At 35.6% G+C, this 16,236-nt stretch overlaps 2 protein-coding genes across 2 annotated transcripts in view; one reads left to right on the forward strand and one right to left on the reverse strand.

Moving 5' to 3' along the window:
- The window catches only part of LOC133531831 (NAD kinase 2, mitochondrial), a 29,503-nt gene extending 24,016 nt beyond the window's left edge, over positions 1–5,487 (forward strand). Inside the window, exons 7-11 of the mRNA XM_061870224.1 lie at positions 832–967; positions 2,259–2,392; positions 3,102–3,238; positions 3,621–3,746; positions 3,995–5,487. Coding sequence (XP_061726208.1) covers positions 832–967; positions 2,259–2,392; positions 3,102–3,238; positions 3,621–3,746; positions 3,995–4,113 — 652 coding nt within the window. The 3' untranslated portion in view covers positions 4,114–5,487. The remainder of the gene's footprint in view (positions 1–831; positions 968–2,258; positions 2,393–3,101; positions 3,239–3,620; positions 3,747–3,994) is intronic.
- Positions 5,488–12,568: 7,081 nt separating this feature from the next.
- LOC133532235 (cuticlin-4) overlaps positions 12,569–16,236 on the reverse strand; it is a 109,129-nt gene continuing 105,461 nt past the window's right edge. The window contains exons 7-10 of the mRNA XM_061870815.1: positions 15,765–15,907; positions 14,543–14,699; positions 14,030–14,155; positions 12,569–13,727 (exon numbers count right to left, since the gene is read on the reverse strand). Coding sequence (XP_061726799.1) covers positions 13,539–13,727; positions 14,030–14,155; positions 14,543–14,699; positions 15,765–15,907 — 615 coding nt within the window. The 3' untranslated portion in view covers positions 12,569–13,538. The remainder of the gene's footprint in view (positions 13,728–14,029; positions 14,156–14,542; positions 14,700–15,764; positions 15,908–16,236) is intronic.

Raw genomic sequence — 16,236 nt, forward strand, 5'->3', positions numbered from 1 at the left:
AATCATCAGGTCCCCACCGGGAACAGTTCACCACAGAGCAGAGGAATTCGGTGCTGCACACTAAAGTGCTACCGTTTTTGGCCCTCAACGAGGTAAAAACGTATATCACAAATATAATGCTTTTAAATCAGATATTCAGCAGTGTTCCAGCCCCTGGACAATCCAGAAAGCCCTCAATCATCAGGTCCCCACCGGGAACAGTTCACTACAGAGCAGAGGAATTCGGTGCTGCGCACTAAAGTGCTACCGTTTTTGGCCCTCAACGAGGTATACACGTATATCACAAACATAATGCCTTTAAGTCAGATATTCAGCAGTGTCCCAGCCCCTGGACAATCCAGAAAGCCCTCAATCATCAGGTCCCCACCGGGAACAGTTCACCACAGAGCAGAGGAATTCGGTGCTGCACACTAAAGTGCTACCGTTTTTGGCCCTCAACGAGGTAAAAACGTATATCACAAATATAATGCTTTTAAATCAGATATTCAGCAGTGTTCCAGCCCCTGGACAATCCAGAAAGCCCTCAATCATCAGGTCCCCACCGGGAACAGTTCACCACAGAGCAGAGGAATTCGGTGCTGCACACTAAAGTGCTACCGTTTTTGGCCCTCAACGAGGTAAAAACGTATATCACAAATATAATGCTTTTAAATCAGATATTCAGCAGTGTTCCAGCCCCTGGACAATCCAGAAAGCCCTCAATCATCAGGTCCCCACCGGGAACAGTTCACTACAGAGCAGAGGAATTCGGTGCTGCGCACTAAAGTGCTACCGTTTTTGGCCCTCAACGAGGTATACACGTATATCACAAACATAATGCCTTTAAGTCAGATATTCAGCAGTGTCTCAGCCCCTGGACAATCCAGAAAGCCCTCAATCATCAGGTCTGCATCGGGAACAGTTCACTACAGAGCAGAAGAATTCGGTGCTGCACACTAAAGTGCTACCGTTTTTGGCCCTCAACGAGGTAAAAACGTATATCACAAATATAATGCCTTTAAATCAGATATTCAGCAGCATCCCAGCCCCTGGAAAATCCAGAGAGCCCTCAATCATCAGGTCCCCACCGGGAACAGTTCACTACAGAGCAGAGGAATTCGGTGCTGCACACTAAAGTGCTACAGTTTTTGGTCCTCAACGAGGTAAAACGTATGCAACATGCCTCGCTACACTTAGGTTTTATTCTTAAAGATAACGCATCCAAATTAGACCACCACTTTGTGAACTAGGATTGTTCGGAAAGTGGCGGGGCAAGACCAATATTTTATGTGGGCAAGGTGCATTTAGTGAGGCCCGCTGCTGGCGCAAGAAATAATGAACATTTTTACGTTGTGTCCGATATAAGGGTACTTATTTGAGGCGCGAGGCCCCTCGGGCCGCGAGGCCGCAGGCGGGGGCCCACGTCAGCCACGCCTAACGCCGCCTTTTCCGAAACGTTCAATAACGGACTCATTTTTACAAGCTTTTATTTAACTTGCCCTGCTAGTATCTATGTATGTACGAGTATGTGTTTATGTGGGTCAAATCTTGGAAGCTAAATTTGACCCACTTCCCGGTTTCCGATTGAGCTGAAATTTTGCATATATATGTAAGTTGGGTGCCAATGCAATTTTATGGTACCATCGAGCTGATCTGATGATGGGGACAGGAGGTGGGCATAGGAACTCTGTGATGAAACAACGCAACCTAATTGTGTTTCGGGTTTTTAGAATTGTCTCGATGAGTATTAGTTGCCTGTGGTAAGAATAGTACAGTCAGCGACAAAAACTTATCCTTTTTTTTTTCGTTAGCATAAATTTTAATGTCTGTAGAGATGGACATTGTTTACACGAAAAGTAAGGACGCTAAACACGATTAATTTCGTACATCGACCCGTCACTTCCTATCTTTGTTGCTGTCCCGCCCATGTCGGTAATCAATGTCACTGTGCGACCGGGACAGCAATATAATTGTACGCGTGCGATAGAGATCGGAAGTAATGGGTCAATGTACGAAATTCGTCGTGCTTAACGTCCTTATTTTAGAAAAATTATTTGTACCTGAAGGTGCAAATAATTATAGGTATAGGGTATTCATTGTATTTATTAATAATTATATAGGTAGGTTGTTCTGATTGTTGTTCGATATATATTACATATATAACGATATATAATATATGTAATATATATTGAGTTTACTGTGGGACTTAGTAAATGTGTGTAATAATGTCCCATTGTATTTATTTATTTCATACACTCATCTCTTTCTATTCTGAACAGGTATTCATAGGCGAGAGCGTGACATCGCGAGTGTCGTTGCTCCGACTTCAAATAGACAAGGGCGCGTGGACTCACACGAAAAGCTCAGGGCTGTGTGTGAGCACGGGCACGGGCAGCACTTCGTGGCATTACAGGTATCTCACTCTGTTACTATTGAAAAGAGCGGGACAAGAAGATTTTTATGATGTTGATGTTGACGACCGGTTTGGCCTAGTGGGTAGTGACCCTACGAAACTGATGGTCTCGGGTTCAAATCCTGGTAAGGGCATTTATTCGTGTGATGAGCATGGATATTTGTTCCTGAGTCATGGGTGTTTTCTATGTATTTAAGTATTTATAAATATTTATATATTATATATATCGTTGTCTAAGTACCCTCAACACAAGCCTTATTGAGCTTACTGTGGGACTTAGTCGATTTGTGTAATAATGTCCTATAATATTTATTTATTTATTATTTATTATTATTTATTTATGATATTTTTAAGTCTTCCTGTTCGTATAGGAACGTTTTTGACTGTTTTTTCTTTTTCCGACTATTTAATGTTCCATGTGTCCATTATAGACACATAATACTTACTATAATTTATAGTATTGCGTAGTACAAAAAAATAATATATACGAAATTACAAACATTGGATACAAAACTAATGATTTTACAATTATTGAATTTAAACTCGCCCGAGTCATACTAACTTAAACTTATACGGTTTAAATTCACGTATTTTTAGCCACTCGCGCGACATTTCTTTCATTTTTTTTTTCAAGCACTAACACTCTTAGTACCTACTCTCTCCGCTACGTGAGTTAAGCCGTCAGTTTAAAATTTCACTTTTTTTCTAGTATAAACTGCCTTCGCACCCACTCTGTCCTGGAGCTGATGAAAATACTCTCCAAGGAAGGAATAGCCGTTGATACTACGTTGGAGAAAGCGAGGGAAGTCGCTGAGAAATATAATCAGAAGCTCATGTTCGCCGCCGGTTGGTATACTTTTACTTATTTAAGAAAATTCACAATGTCCAAGTAAAGTCCTGAATGAGCTACTTGCCACTTATCTGACGAAAGAACTCATCGTTGGCGTTTCACAATCTTCAAATAAGCTTAACTGGTAGATAAAGTGCTAAGTTTTGTAGGAAATTTTATATGGCAGTTAATTTATTTGTTAAAAAAGTAGCCGAAGAAGTATGGCTTATAAAATAAATAAGATTAAAAAAAAAAAAAGTAGCCGAAGAAACCTAGCGTGATTTGTGTACAAGCCCTTATACAGGAGGGTTAGGGAAAAATTTTGTTCCAAAAACGCTAAAAAATTGTTTTAAAAAAATCGTCAAAAATCGTAACTTAAGATGTTTTTTTTGTCCTCAGACTGTGACAAGTTGGCCTATTCTGTCCGAGAATACATAACGTTCGAGGATTGGCCGGTACCGAGAGGGCTGCGGGTTCGAGACCGCGCCGACACTGTACGGGTGAAATCGCACTGCGTTGACGCTGGTAAGGTCATGTAAAATGTGATAGTGTTTGCATTTGAGGCAAATTCGACAGCGGGGTAAATTTTGTAATTAAGAAGCGGGGTAGACGGTTCTTTTTTATAAACTATTTAACAACAACTTACTTAGTAACAATTTGGTGGTAACTAGTGGGAATAACCCGAGGTACGGCTACTGATTGACCCCATAAATAACACCAACCAATAATGGACCCCATAAATAACACCAACCACTAATTGGCACCTTTTCCAGGTCTGGTGATCGACGGGAGCGTCTCGTTTCCCTTCAACGACGGCACGGAAGCCCTACTGGAGATACACCCCGAGGACGCGCTCATGACTGTGCACATGGATGATGCGTTGCCATATTGATGTTTAAGGTACCCTGTTGGAGCTTAAAAAAAAGACTACAATTAGGCGCCATTACGTGATGCGTAAAATACAAAACACGGTAAAAAGCTCTGAAGTTAAAAATTGCCTTTAAAGTTTATACCGGTTACATAATTGACATTTTGTTGTCAAAGAAGTACCGTATCTTAAGATATCGCAGTTTTTTTTCACAGAAGTACGTCCCAACCAACAAATCCCATTTCGTAACTAGTTACGAAAAAGGAATATTTCATATTAGTTTCATTACCATTTTGGTATTTAATTAAATACGTGGATACTAATACCAATTAAAAAAATAATTCATTAATAGCATAAAATTCACAAAAACAAAATGAAACTGGCAATTAAAAGAACATTACTATAATTAACAGTGCACATAGTCACCAATATATATTTTTTACTTTTCCTAGCCTGTCCCTGTACCGCATTTTTGCTTTTATGATTTCTGTGTCAAACCTAGGAATGTTCTAGATATTTAGATAAATAAAAGTTTATATATAGTCATGAAATTATTTATAAATAAGGATAGTGTAATGTCAGCGAGTATAATACACAACAAATAATTATTATATTTACATATACATTCATATCTTAAATGAAAATATCTTCATTATTTTACGCAAAAAAGTCCTGAACATCTTTGTGAAAGTACTCGCTGTTCAAAATTTTCTCTACCTGTGATTTGTGCTTACGTTTTTTTTTATATCCTGATGCAAGACTGAATTATTTTGCATTGTAATTAATTTATTGTAAGTTTATTCATTTAAGATGTAAGAAGATATTGCGAGCGCAGCTATAAGTAAATTTCACACTTACAACTCACTCATATTGTTTTATATTACAACTCGTTATTAATATAAAACAAAATATAATTTCTCATGCAAGGACGATAGACAGATAGATAGATTTAAAAATACTTAATTTAGATTTCCGAACTGTTTTGTTCCATACTATGATGCAATATTGTATTTAGCATAAAATACATTTAATAACTTTTTTTCTGCACAAAAAACGCAATATGTTTGTTTATAATAAATTAGTTGTATAGTTATTTTTGTTCCGAATGTGCAATAAACTTTTATTTAAAATTTAGTTCCTTAAGTCAATTTAAAAAGTTGTTAAGTACTCAAAAATCACTGTAAAAGTGTCCTTATTGTAACCAATGACCCTCTTCAGTGAGAGTTTCTGAATGAAGGAATATTGTAGGTACCATGAACTTAAGATCATTTGCATTTTTGTGATGTTACTTAAGATAATGTATTGTGTTTCATGTTTTTATGATTCCATTTTTATACCTCCATACTTTTTTATGGCCAATATGTTTGGTTTAATATACTGCAGTTATAAATAAAATAATGTGTTTTAATTTAATATTAATACTTTCCCTTATTGTATTATATATGTATTATTAATACTTACTTTTATTACGTTTACTTATTTTATAAGTTTACTAGCGGCTTCACACTATTGTTCGCTCCATCATCTGTTAATTAGTAATTATCGTAACTAATTTCGAAACAGCCTAATGGTTACGAAACTTGATGTCGTAATTTGAAACAAAAACTACACATACTAACTTCCACTTTTACTCATTGTGAGATTTTATATTGATATAGGAGAAAAAAAACAATATTTTAATTAAGTCAGTATATTTGTTAAAAAAATATTGCATACAGTCTCATGCCGATATGGTTCCAGAACCCCATTGTCTTTAAATCTAGTTACGATCGGGATTAGTACACAATGAGGTAAGTATGAAACACATACCGATTATATTCATTCTTGTACACAAATACAAAGGATAAGCAGCGATTTACATCTTGTTTTAATATAAGACAAACTTATTTATTAAACTAATTGTTTTCGTAACTAGTTACGAAATTGTTTTTTTTTTTTTTTCTACAAAACAAAATAACGTTAATTATTATAATTCTGTAGAATCACGAGCTTTTTGTACTGTCATATATTAAAATAAGCGTGAATAGAGATAAGTTTTAGCACCAATCGCTTAAATGGCATATAAGAAGGACTTAATGATAACTTAAGGAATATGGCATCCACAAATTATTTAAAACGGCAGAAAATTATAGAGATAAATAGTTTTTTAAGTATTTCAGTACTCGTTTAGCAAAAACTGCTAATATAGTTTTAGTTATTCGTTCATAATAGAAAAAAAAATCTTCAAACCTTTCACCGTTAATGAGTAACTGAAACGCTATAAAGAAGAGTATCCCACCACCTTGGAGATAAAAGGCCCTATTTGCACATAATTTGCACAAAACTGGCCTATATGACAAGTCCCCGTTTGTAAGAAAATACAAAATTAAATATTTATGTAGTTCAAGCCAACTTTGACTTAATATAGAAAATAAATGTTAATAGTAAAACGTTACGTTGTAAATGAAAATTATTGCAATTAAAAATATTGCTACAGGACGGATTCGATATCATTATCACAACATAAATATTAGTGTAGGAAATAAAGGTAGTGGACCCCGCAGTAACTCCTCTGCCAGAAAAAACTTTACAGTATGATAAAGTATCAATAAATAAACAGTATTGTCTTAATTTCCAAAGAATAATAATAATAGGATTTAAGTAAATACCTAAAGTATTAAATCGTTAATATCTTTTTACGGAAAAATGCTCCGTTCAAACTCACTAAAACTCGTTCTTCACTAGACATATTCATGTAACGTATTACAACAATATATGAAATATCCAAAAAAAATATCCCAGCAGAAATACCAATATTAATAAAATATAATTTTTGGACGTGTCTTGGACCGGAAAATTACTCCGTCTAATTTTTTCACTGGAATGCCATTTTATTGCCGTTTTATAGCTACAAAATGAAAATCTAAAAAAAAAATCCATGTAACTATACTATTTTCAGAAATTGCCTTTTACTCGCTATGAAAAATTTCTCTATCCATTTTATTTATTGAATTAAGATCACAGTTTTATTTCCATCCAACTATAAAAACATCCAAAAAAATAACGAGCGTATTAAAAACTTAACACATCGGGAGCAGTGTGTAGGGAGCGGGGTGTACAAGCGGGGTGCGGGAGCGGTACCGGCCGCCGCCAGCGCGCGCGCCGCGCCTACCCGGCGGTGGCAGCTTGCTTCTTCTTCTTTTAAAAAATATTTCTACTTGTTTCTTTTTTGACCTGCCGTATGCCTGCCTGTCTGTGTAGTACCTACCGTAAGTATAGTCTCTATCGTACCTACAAATGAAGTAGGTAGGTTATGCGATGTGTCTAATTTAAATATTTATATTCTTAAATTCAATTTATTCAATTCGAGTCGTACGAGTTAGGCCACCAAACGAAGGAAAAAACGGCGAAATAATTCGTGTATAAGCGAATTTTGGCATAGTTGTAGATAAAGGTACCTTACATAACATACTGAAAGTACTGATAGATGGGGGTGGCGCTATTGTGTACGGGGGAGGGAGGGTTTAAATGTCCCTTTTTTAGTTTATCTTAAATAACTCGTGAACGGTGGCCCATATCAAAAAATGATCTATCACGCAAATCATCTATATAACATTTCCTACAAGAAAAATTCAGTACACTTTTTACTAGGATCAATATTTAAAAAGATATTAAAGCGGGAAAATTAATTAAAATCAATTTTCTGGTCCATTTCTCTATATTTTCGTAAACGGTGGCAATTAGCAAAAAACGCTGTAAAATGTAAATAATCTACACAAACCTTCTACAAAAAAGATTCAGTACACTTTGTGAAAGGATCAATATTTAAAAAGATATTAAAAAGGGAATGTTAATAAAACCAATTCTAAGGTTCATTTTCTTTAGTTTTCGTAAATAATTTGTAAAGTATGACCCATAGCAAAAAAAAGTCTCATACATAAATAAGTAACATAAAATTTTCTATAAGAAATATCTAGCACACTTTTCGCTAGGGTGAATATTTAAAAAGATACTAAAGCGGGAATGTTAATAATAATCAATTTTAAAAACCCTTTTTAGTTTTCGTAAGTAACTCGTAAACGGTAGCCCGTAGCAAAACACGTTCTTACACATAAAGAATGCACATAATATTTCCTACAAAAAATAATTCGATCACTTTTCTCTAGGATCAATATTTAAGAAGATATTATAGGGGGTAAATCAATTCATAGGTACTTTTTTTAGTTGCTCGTAAATAACTCTTAAACGGTGCTCCAGTGCAATAAGAATGTTAAACATAAATACTTAACCTAAAAATTTTCTGGAAAAAAGATTTTTTAAACTTTTTCTTTAGGATCAATATTATTGAGATATTAAACGGCGAAAGTTAATTTTAATCAATTCTGCACATTATTTGTGTTTCTCGCTTTAAAAGCTTAATAAATATTGATCTTAGGGAAAAGTGTTCCGCATGTCTTTTGTAAAAAAAAATATTATAATTGTTTATATACACATATATATTTTTTGCTATAGGTCATACTTTACAAATTATTTACGAAAAACTAAAAAAAGAGACCTGAGGATTCATTGTAAGTAACTTTGCTCCTCTTTGACTAAAAAACCGGACAAGTGCGAGTCGGACTCGCCCACCGAGGGTTCCGTACTTTTTAGTATTTGTTGTTATAGCGGCAACAGAAATACATATAAATATTTCTGTCATAGCATGCCAAACTATAATTCTAAACGTAACCAGCGACAATGATATCGCTTGGAGCGCACGTGAGACAATTGCATCGACGCGGCTGCTAGCTTTAAATGGCCCTTTTTTAGTTTATCTTAAATAACTCGTAAACGGTGGCCCATATCAAAAAATGTTCTGTCACGCAAATCATCTAAATAAAATTTCGTACAAGAAAAATTCAGTCCACTTTTTCACTAGGATCAATATTTAAAAATATATTAAAGCGGGAAAGTTAATTAAAATCAATTTTATGGTCCATTTTTCTATATTTTCGTAAACGGTGGCAATTAGCAAAAAACGCTGTAAAATATAAATGATCTACACAAAACTTTCTACAAAAAAGATTCAGTACCCTTTGTGAAAGGATCAATATTTAAAAAGATATTAAAGAGGGAAAGTTAATAAAACCAATTCTAAGGTTCCTTTTCTTTAGTTTTCGTAAATAATTTCTAAAGTATGACCCATAGCAAAAAAATGTCTCATACATAAATAAGTAACATAAAATTTTCTATAAGAAATATGTAGCACACTTTTCGCTAGGATGAATATTTAAAAAGATACTAAAGCGGGAATGTTAATAATAATCAATTTTAAAAACCCTTTTTAGTTTTCGTAAGTAACTCGTAAACGGTAGCCCGTAGCAAAACACGTTCAAACATTATTTATGTTTTACATAAAATTTTCTAGAAAAAAAGATTTCTATTCTTTTTTCTTTAGGATCAATATTATTGAGATATTAAACCGCGAAAGTTAATTTTAATCAATTCTGCACATTATTTGTGTTTCTCGCTTTAAAACCTTAATAAATATTGATCTTAGGGAAAAATGTTCCGCATGTCTTTTGTAGAAAAACTAAAAAAGAGACCTGAGGATTCATTGTAAGTAACTTTGCCCCTCTGACTAAAAAAACCCAACAAGTGCGAGTCGGACTCGCCCACCGAGGGTTCCGTACTTTTTAGTATTTGTTGTTATAGCGGCAACAGAAATACATCATCTGTGAAAATTTCAACTGTATACCACGGTTCATGAGATACAGCCTGGTGACAGACGGACGGACGGACAGCGGAGTTTTACCCTTTGGGTACGGAACCCTAAAAAGGACCTGGAAACTGATTATAATGAATTTTAATATCTCATTAAATATTGATCCTAGCGAAAAAATTTACGGAACTTTTGTTGTACAAAATTACATTTCTATTATTACTGTATAAAGAACTTTTTGCATTGGGCCACTGTTTACGAGTTATTTACGAAAAACAAAAAAATTAGGGACTTGTAAATTGTTTGTCATTTACTTTCCCCCTTTAATATTGTTTTAAATATTGATCCTGGAGAAAAGTGTTTTGTATGTTTTTTGTAGGAAATATTATGTTAATTATTTATGTATAAGAACCTGTTTTGTTATGAGCTGCCATTTAAGAGTTATTTACGAAAAACTAAGAAGTGACTTTAAAATTGATTAGTATTAATATTCCCGCTTTAGTATCTTTTTAAATGTTGATCCTAGCGAAAAGTTTCATATATCTTTCTTGTAAAAAAAATTATGGTTAATATTTATGTATGAGAGATTTTTTGCTATGGATCATACTTTACAAATTATTTACGAAAAACGAAAGAAAAGGAACCTTAGAATTGATTTTAATTGACTTTCCCCCTTTAATATCTTTTTAAATATTGATACTTTCAAAAAGTTTACTGAATCTTTTTTGTAAAAAAAATGTGTAAATTATTTACGTTTAACAAGGTTTTTGCTATTTACGGGTTATTCACGAAAATATAGTAAAATGGACCATAAAATTGATTTTAATTAACTTTCCCGCTTTAATATTTTTTAAATGTTGATCCTAGCGAAAAAGTGCACTGAATCTTTCGATTAGGCAATTTTATATATATTATTTACGTTAAAGAACATTTTTTGCTATGGGCCACCGTTTACGAGATATTTAAGAAAAACTGAAAAAGGGGACCTTTAAAGTTTTAAGATATCGCAATTTATTAACGATAAGCATACAATAAATAGGTAATCTTTATTACGTGGCAAAAATTCTAGAACCTAGTTGTTTTTGACGTCGGTTGTTATTAACGTCTTTAGCGTGATATTATTCGGTACAAAGAAAACGCAAAAATCACTAAATGTAGTCTAAAGACTCACACATCAGTGACAACGACAACTCCCTTCTTAAGTGTGGACTGCGGGTCACGCGGTCGGGTCGTACTAGTAGCACAAGGACACTAATCTGCACTTAACTGCTAAAGGAAGACGGTACATTATTGCGTAACCGCGGGATGGATATATCTTCGCTTCAAAAATTTCGGTGTTCTGGATGATATTTATTTTGGATATTTTCAATTTAAGTGTATACGTGACTACTTAGTATATATTTAAAAAGAATACAGACTGAGAAATTTTCCACTCTCAGTTTTTAATAGTTGTAAAATACATAAATTTGGGTATGTATTTTTTTTGGATATTCTTACCCACTACGCCAAATTATATTCTAAGATCATATAAGAAGAAAAAAATGACAGAGCAATTTTCCGATGAAAATGAGCGTCAAAAAAAGGAATTATCATTAAAAAAAAATCACATGTTTGACAAAATTTTTAGATTTTTTTCTAATATTACATACTGATACAAATAACTTAATTGGTAAAATAATTTTGGACAGAGGAATTACTCGGTTAAAAATAAAAACAGATTTATATTTTTACGTATAAATACCTAACTTAGAAGTGTTTTTTTTTTTGGATATTTTTATGTTAGTTTCGACTCATACTATACAATAACCAAGCAAAATTTCATCGACTGAAAAATTAATGCATGGGTCTCCATACAACAACTTGCTTCATTTCCTACACTATATCTAAATTCCATGGTACTGCTAAATACATATTATTAAAACTAAACTTATGCTAAGTATGACTGAATGAGGTGTTCCTACATTAAACCGACAGATATTTCTAATTTGAGAAAAAAAACTAATTTACAGTATATATGGAGCTACTTTACCGCCTTAGTGCGGTAACCAGCACCATACGTGCGTATGTCGAAAATTTAAAGGGCCATATGTACTGTAAAACCTAGAATACACGTGCGAAAAGGCAAATCGCATCTCGTGTCAATTTAGAACACTTCCTTAGGTCGTGTTTAATTTATCGCCATTCGCTGCGGATTTCCTACTTTTCGCACTTGTTTCGTAATGTACTATTTCGAAAACAGTTACGAAGCAGTAATGATATGATTGTAACTGGTTACAAAGTTGGAAGTTTCTTGGCATCTAGTGATATTTTTGACATCAATTAGGTACGCAAACTTAATTATAAAATACACTATCATTTTGTCTTTTAAAATTTCGTTGTTTTTTGACTATCAAATTGTTGGCCAATGCTCAGAACACGAGACATGATAATAATATGAATACATTTATAAAAATGTAGCTAAACATTAAAATATTGCGATTAACACCTTCCAATTTCAATTATTATAAGGAACACCTATTTTTATTTTAATATCATTACATTATTAATTCGTTTCTCAACCCGACTATCCACTATCTAATTTATTCGATGTTTTTGAAACCGACAAAGGCGTTTAAATTGTGATAAAATATTTTTCTTTATATTTCACAAGACTATTTAATCATAACTTCTTATTGTAAACATAACTCCTAGATTTTGACCTTAAGAAGTTATGAAATAGCACTATTTTTTTTACTGATAGAGTTTGAGGGTGCCAATATGCTTTCATATTAATGACATGAGCAAGAAATAATTTGATGGGTATTGATACAACCTCCCCCAAGATATCCTACATTATATTCCTTTATTTTTCACTAAATTCCTTGATTTTTTTTCGAGGCACTTCCAAATTGTTTTAATACTTAAAATGATAACGATGGCCCTTTTGTGATGTTTTGTTTGTTTTAAACACTATATCTTAAGGTTCGCTATAGCCTGCCCTTTAACTATTAAACATTTCCTTTCTTTCATTCATTCACATTTCATTTTTTTTTTCATTTCATTTCTTTTTGCTTTCGTTACAGCCTCCCTCTATACTTTAGAATGTACTTGTCGTCTGTGACATTTTTTTTAATTCTTTAGAATTGTACAAGAGGAACGCTTTAATTTGGGAGTCAGAACCCTTTAACTGACCCTCTTTTCCTTCTAAATCATCGTGGTTATAGAGCGTCAAGCAAGGAGGTTTGAGCTCTCCGCCTTAACTTGCGTACCCTATACTCTGTATCTTTAGGTATTTAAATAAAAGTAAACAAACAATTTGTACATTTTCGGGTAGTTATAACATTTATTGGTTAACCGACCAAATACAAAACGGCCTGGATATGTCACTGAACGACCTGACTTTAACCTATAGGGAGCGTGCATGAACTGTAGGAGGCAGCACAGGAGCCGTCAGATTTTTGGCGCGAGGCGTAAATGTGATGTTTTTTGTTCCGATGTAGCCCACAAGATGGCAGAACCTACTGTGCACAAGAAAACACGTGACGTGTACATGTGCATGTTTATGGTTCCGATTCAGGCCACAAGATGGCAGACCCTCCAACGCGCACGGTCCCTATATTATTTGATCAGGTTCTGTTTTCATCTACCCTCAAATGGCTCCTTAAGCCAGTTGAGAGATTTTGCTTACTTTTATTTAAATACCTAAAGATACAGAGTTTAAGGATATTTTATGGGGGGAGACTGTAACAGAAGCAAACAAATAGAAAGTGCTGTTACAGTTTGGAAGTACCTAGCTAGCATGTGAATACCCGGTATTAGTATAAGGGCCGCTGTACAGCGAGCTGCCGGAATGGCTCTTGCCGCGCCTGCGCGCGAGTATGAACGCAATGGCGGCAATAACGCACGCCATTAGAATGACTCCGGCGATACAGATGCCGATGGCGAAGTTACGCTGCGATATGCAGATCTCGTCGTCTTTCTGGAAGTAGAAATGTTAAAATTTGGGTAAGTTTGGTATGGATTAATGAAGTTTTATTGTGTATAGGACGTGTCATTCACGAAGACGCGTGCCTTGACTCGTAATGTCATGTGAACATTTCCACAATTGCCGGTGATCGGTAATCCTTCTCACACTTGTGGAATTAGCGAATGACTGAATGAATTACAGACCTTCTCACTAATAACTTCGTTGTCAAGCGAGTCTTGCTCATTGAAATTTAACCCAGCGACCACTTCCACAGTGGCCGGCGAGCCCTCTAGTCACATGAATGAATGACTGACCTTCTCACTAGTAACCTCATTGTCAAGGGAGTCTTGCTCGTTCACATAAAGTCCGGAGAACACTTCCACGGTGGCTGGTGATCCTTCTTCTTGACGGCGCACGCGCCGCTTGTGAGAGCAGGGCTCCTGAAACGTTATTATAGAAGTATATTATTATAATTTAATTATTTATGTGTGACTTAATTGAATGTATATTTTTCAAACTATAAGTACTCGTAGGTACCATAATCGTAGAACATTTATAACTCATATTTTCCGATTATGTTGGAAACAGAAAAATAAACAAGATAATGCGAATATCTTACTATTACAGAAATATAAAGGTAGCTTGTATATTAAAAACCACACTTGAGAGTCCTTTTAGGTACTTACTTGTACGTGTACTGTCACGCAGTTGGGTTTGCATGTATCAACATGTATGTAGTAATAAATGCTGGTAGTGTAAGGGGAACTTGAGTGCCAAGAACGACACGTATGCGTCACAGTACTTTATATTTAGATGACGATACTCACACAGTCGGTGGGATGATTCAAATCGCACAGCTTAACTTCGCAAGTATAATACACGCTGGCGGTGTATGGGAACTTGTGTGCCGGAAACGACACGCGTGCGTCCTGTCGTTCGTCGCCGTATTGGAACATGCCCATTATCTCTCCGTCTAACGGGCAACTGAAACAGAAATTATGATCATTTTATAAGTAAATAAACGACGACGAAAATAGACGACGATATCGTCCTTTAAGAGCCCGCAGCAAGCTCGGTTCTCCATACAAACGTAGTTGCGTTAATAAATAAGGTATGTCCGAGGAGACCCAGACGTCTCTGTTTTTAAAGACTTTGTTGTTATTGGCATAAGTTTTACCCGTCATCAGCGATCAAACTCTGTTCGGCTCAGCCTAGGCCGTCTCTCACGGAGCACTCGGAGACAAGGAGACCGAAACGTCTCTGTTTTAAAAGACATCACTAGGGTTATTGGCATAAGTCTTACCCGTCATCAGTGATCAAACTCTGCTCGGCCCAGCCTAGGCCGTCTCTCACGGAGCACTCGGAGACAAGGAGACCGATACGTCTGTTTTAAAAGACACCACTAGGGTTATTGGCATAAGTCTTACCCTTCATCAGCGATCAAACTCTGCTCAGCCCAGCCTAGGCCGTCTCTCACGGAGCACTCGGAGACAAGGAGACCGATACGTCTGTTTTAAAAGACACCACTAGGGTTATTGGCATAAGTCTTACCCTTCATCAGCGATCAAACTCTGCTCAGCCCAGCCTAGGCCGTCTCTCACGGAGCACTCGGAGACAAGGAGACCGATACGTCTGTTTTAAAAGACACCACTAGGGTTATTGGCATAAGTCTTACCTGTCATCAGCGATCAAACTCTGCTCGGCCCAGCCTAGGCCGTCTCTCACGGAGCATTCAGAGACAAGGAGACCGAAACGTCTCTGTTTTAAAAGACACCACTAGGGTTATTGGCATAAGTCTTACCCGTCATCAGCGATCAAACTCTGCTCGGCCCAGCCTAGGCCGTCTCCCATGGAGCAATCGGAGACAAGGAGACCGAAACGTCAATGTTTTAAGACACCACTAGGGTTATTGGCATAAGTCTTACCCATCATCAGCGATCAAACTCTGCTCGGCCCAGCCTAGGCCGTCTCTCACGGAGCACTCGGAGACAAGGAGACCGAAACGTCCGTTTTAAAAGACACCACTAGGGTTATTGGCATAAGTCTTACCCGTCATCAGCAATCAAACTCTGCTCGGCCCAGCCTAGGCCGTCTCTCACGGAGCACTCGGAGACAAGGAGACCGAAACGTTTCTGTTTCTCTAGAGACACGACTAGGGTTAGCGTGTCGCCGATCCGTACGTTGGACGCCACCTGGAATGTGAAATGGTTCATATACCTAATTACAAAATAACAAGTTCATCTCTGTTAGTTTAATTATCATCTTCCTCGCGTTGTTCCGGCATTTTGCCACGGCTTATAAGAGCCTGGGGTCGCTTAAAAAAAATGTTTAATTCAGATAGAATCTATAGAGTATTAATAATAATTACATAACACTTAAGATACGAGTATGTTAGTGTTAGTATTGTACAGGTCAAAAAAAAAATATATATTAGCATTATAGCTTAGCATCTGTTTTTTTATTAGGTATTTTTTAATTATTATTAATTTAATATCAACCTTAAAAACACTTTATCTCCAAA

Source organism: Cydia pomonella, chromosome 26 (genome assembly GCF_033807575.1).
Source record: "Cydia pomonella isolate Wapato2018A chromosome 26, ilCydPomo1, whole genome shotgun sequence".
Classification (NCBI taxonomy): Eukaryota; Metazoa; Arthropoda; class Insecta; order Lepidoptera; family Tortricidae; genus Cydia; species Cydia pomonella.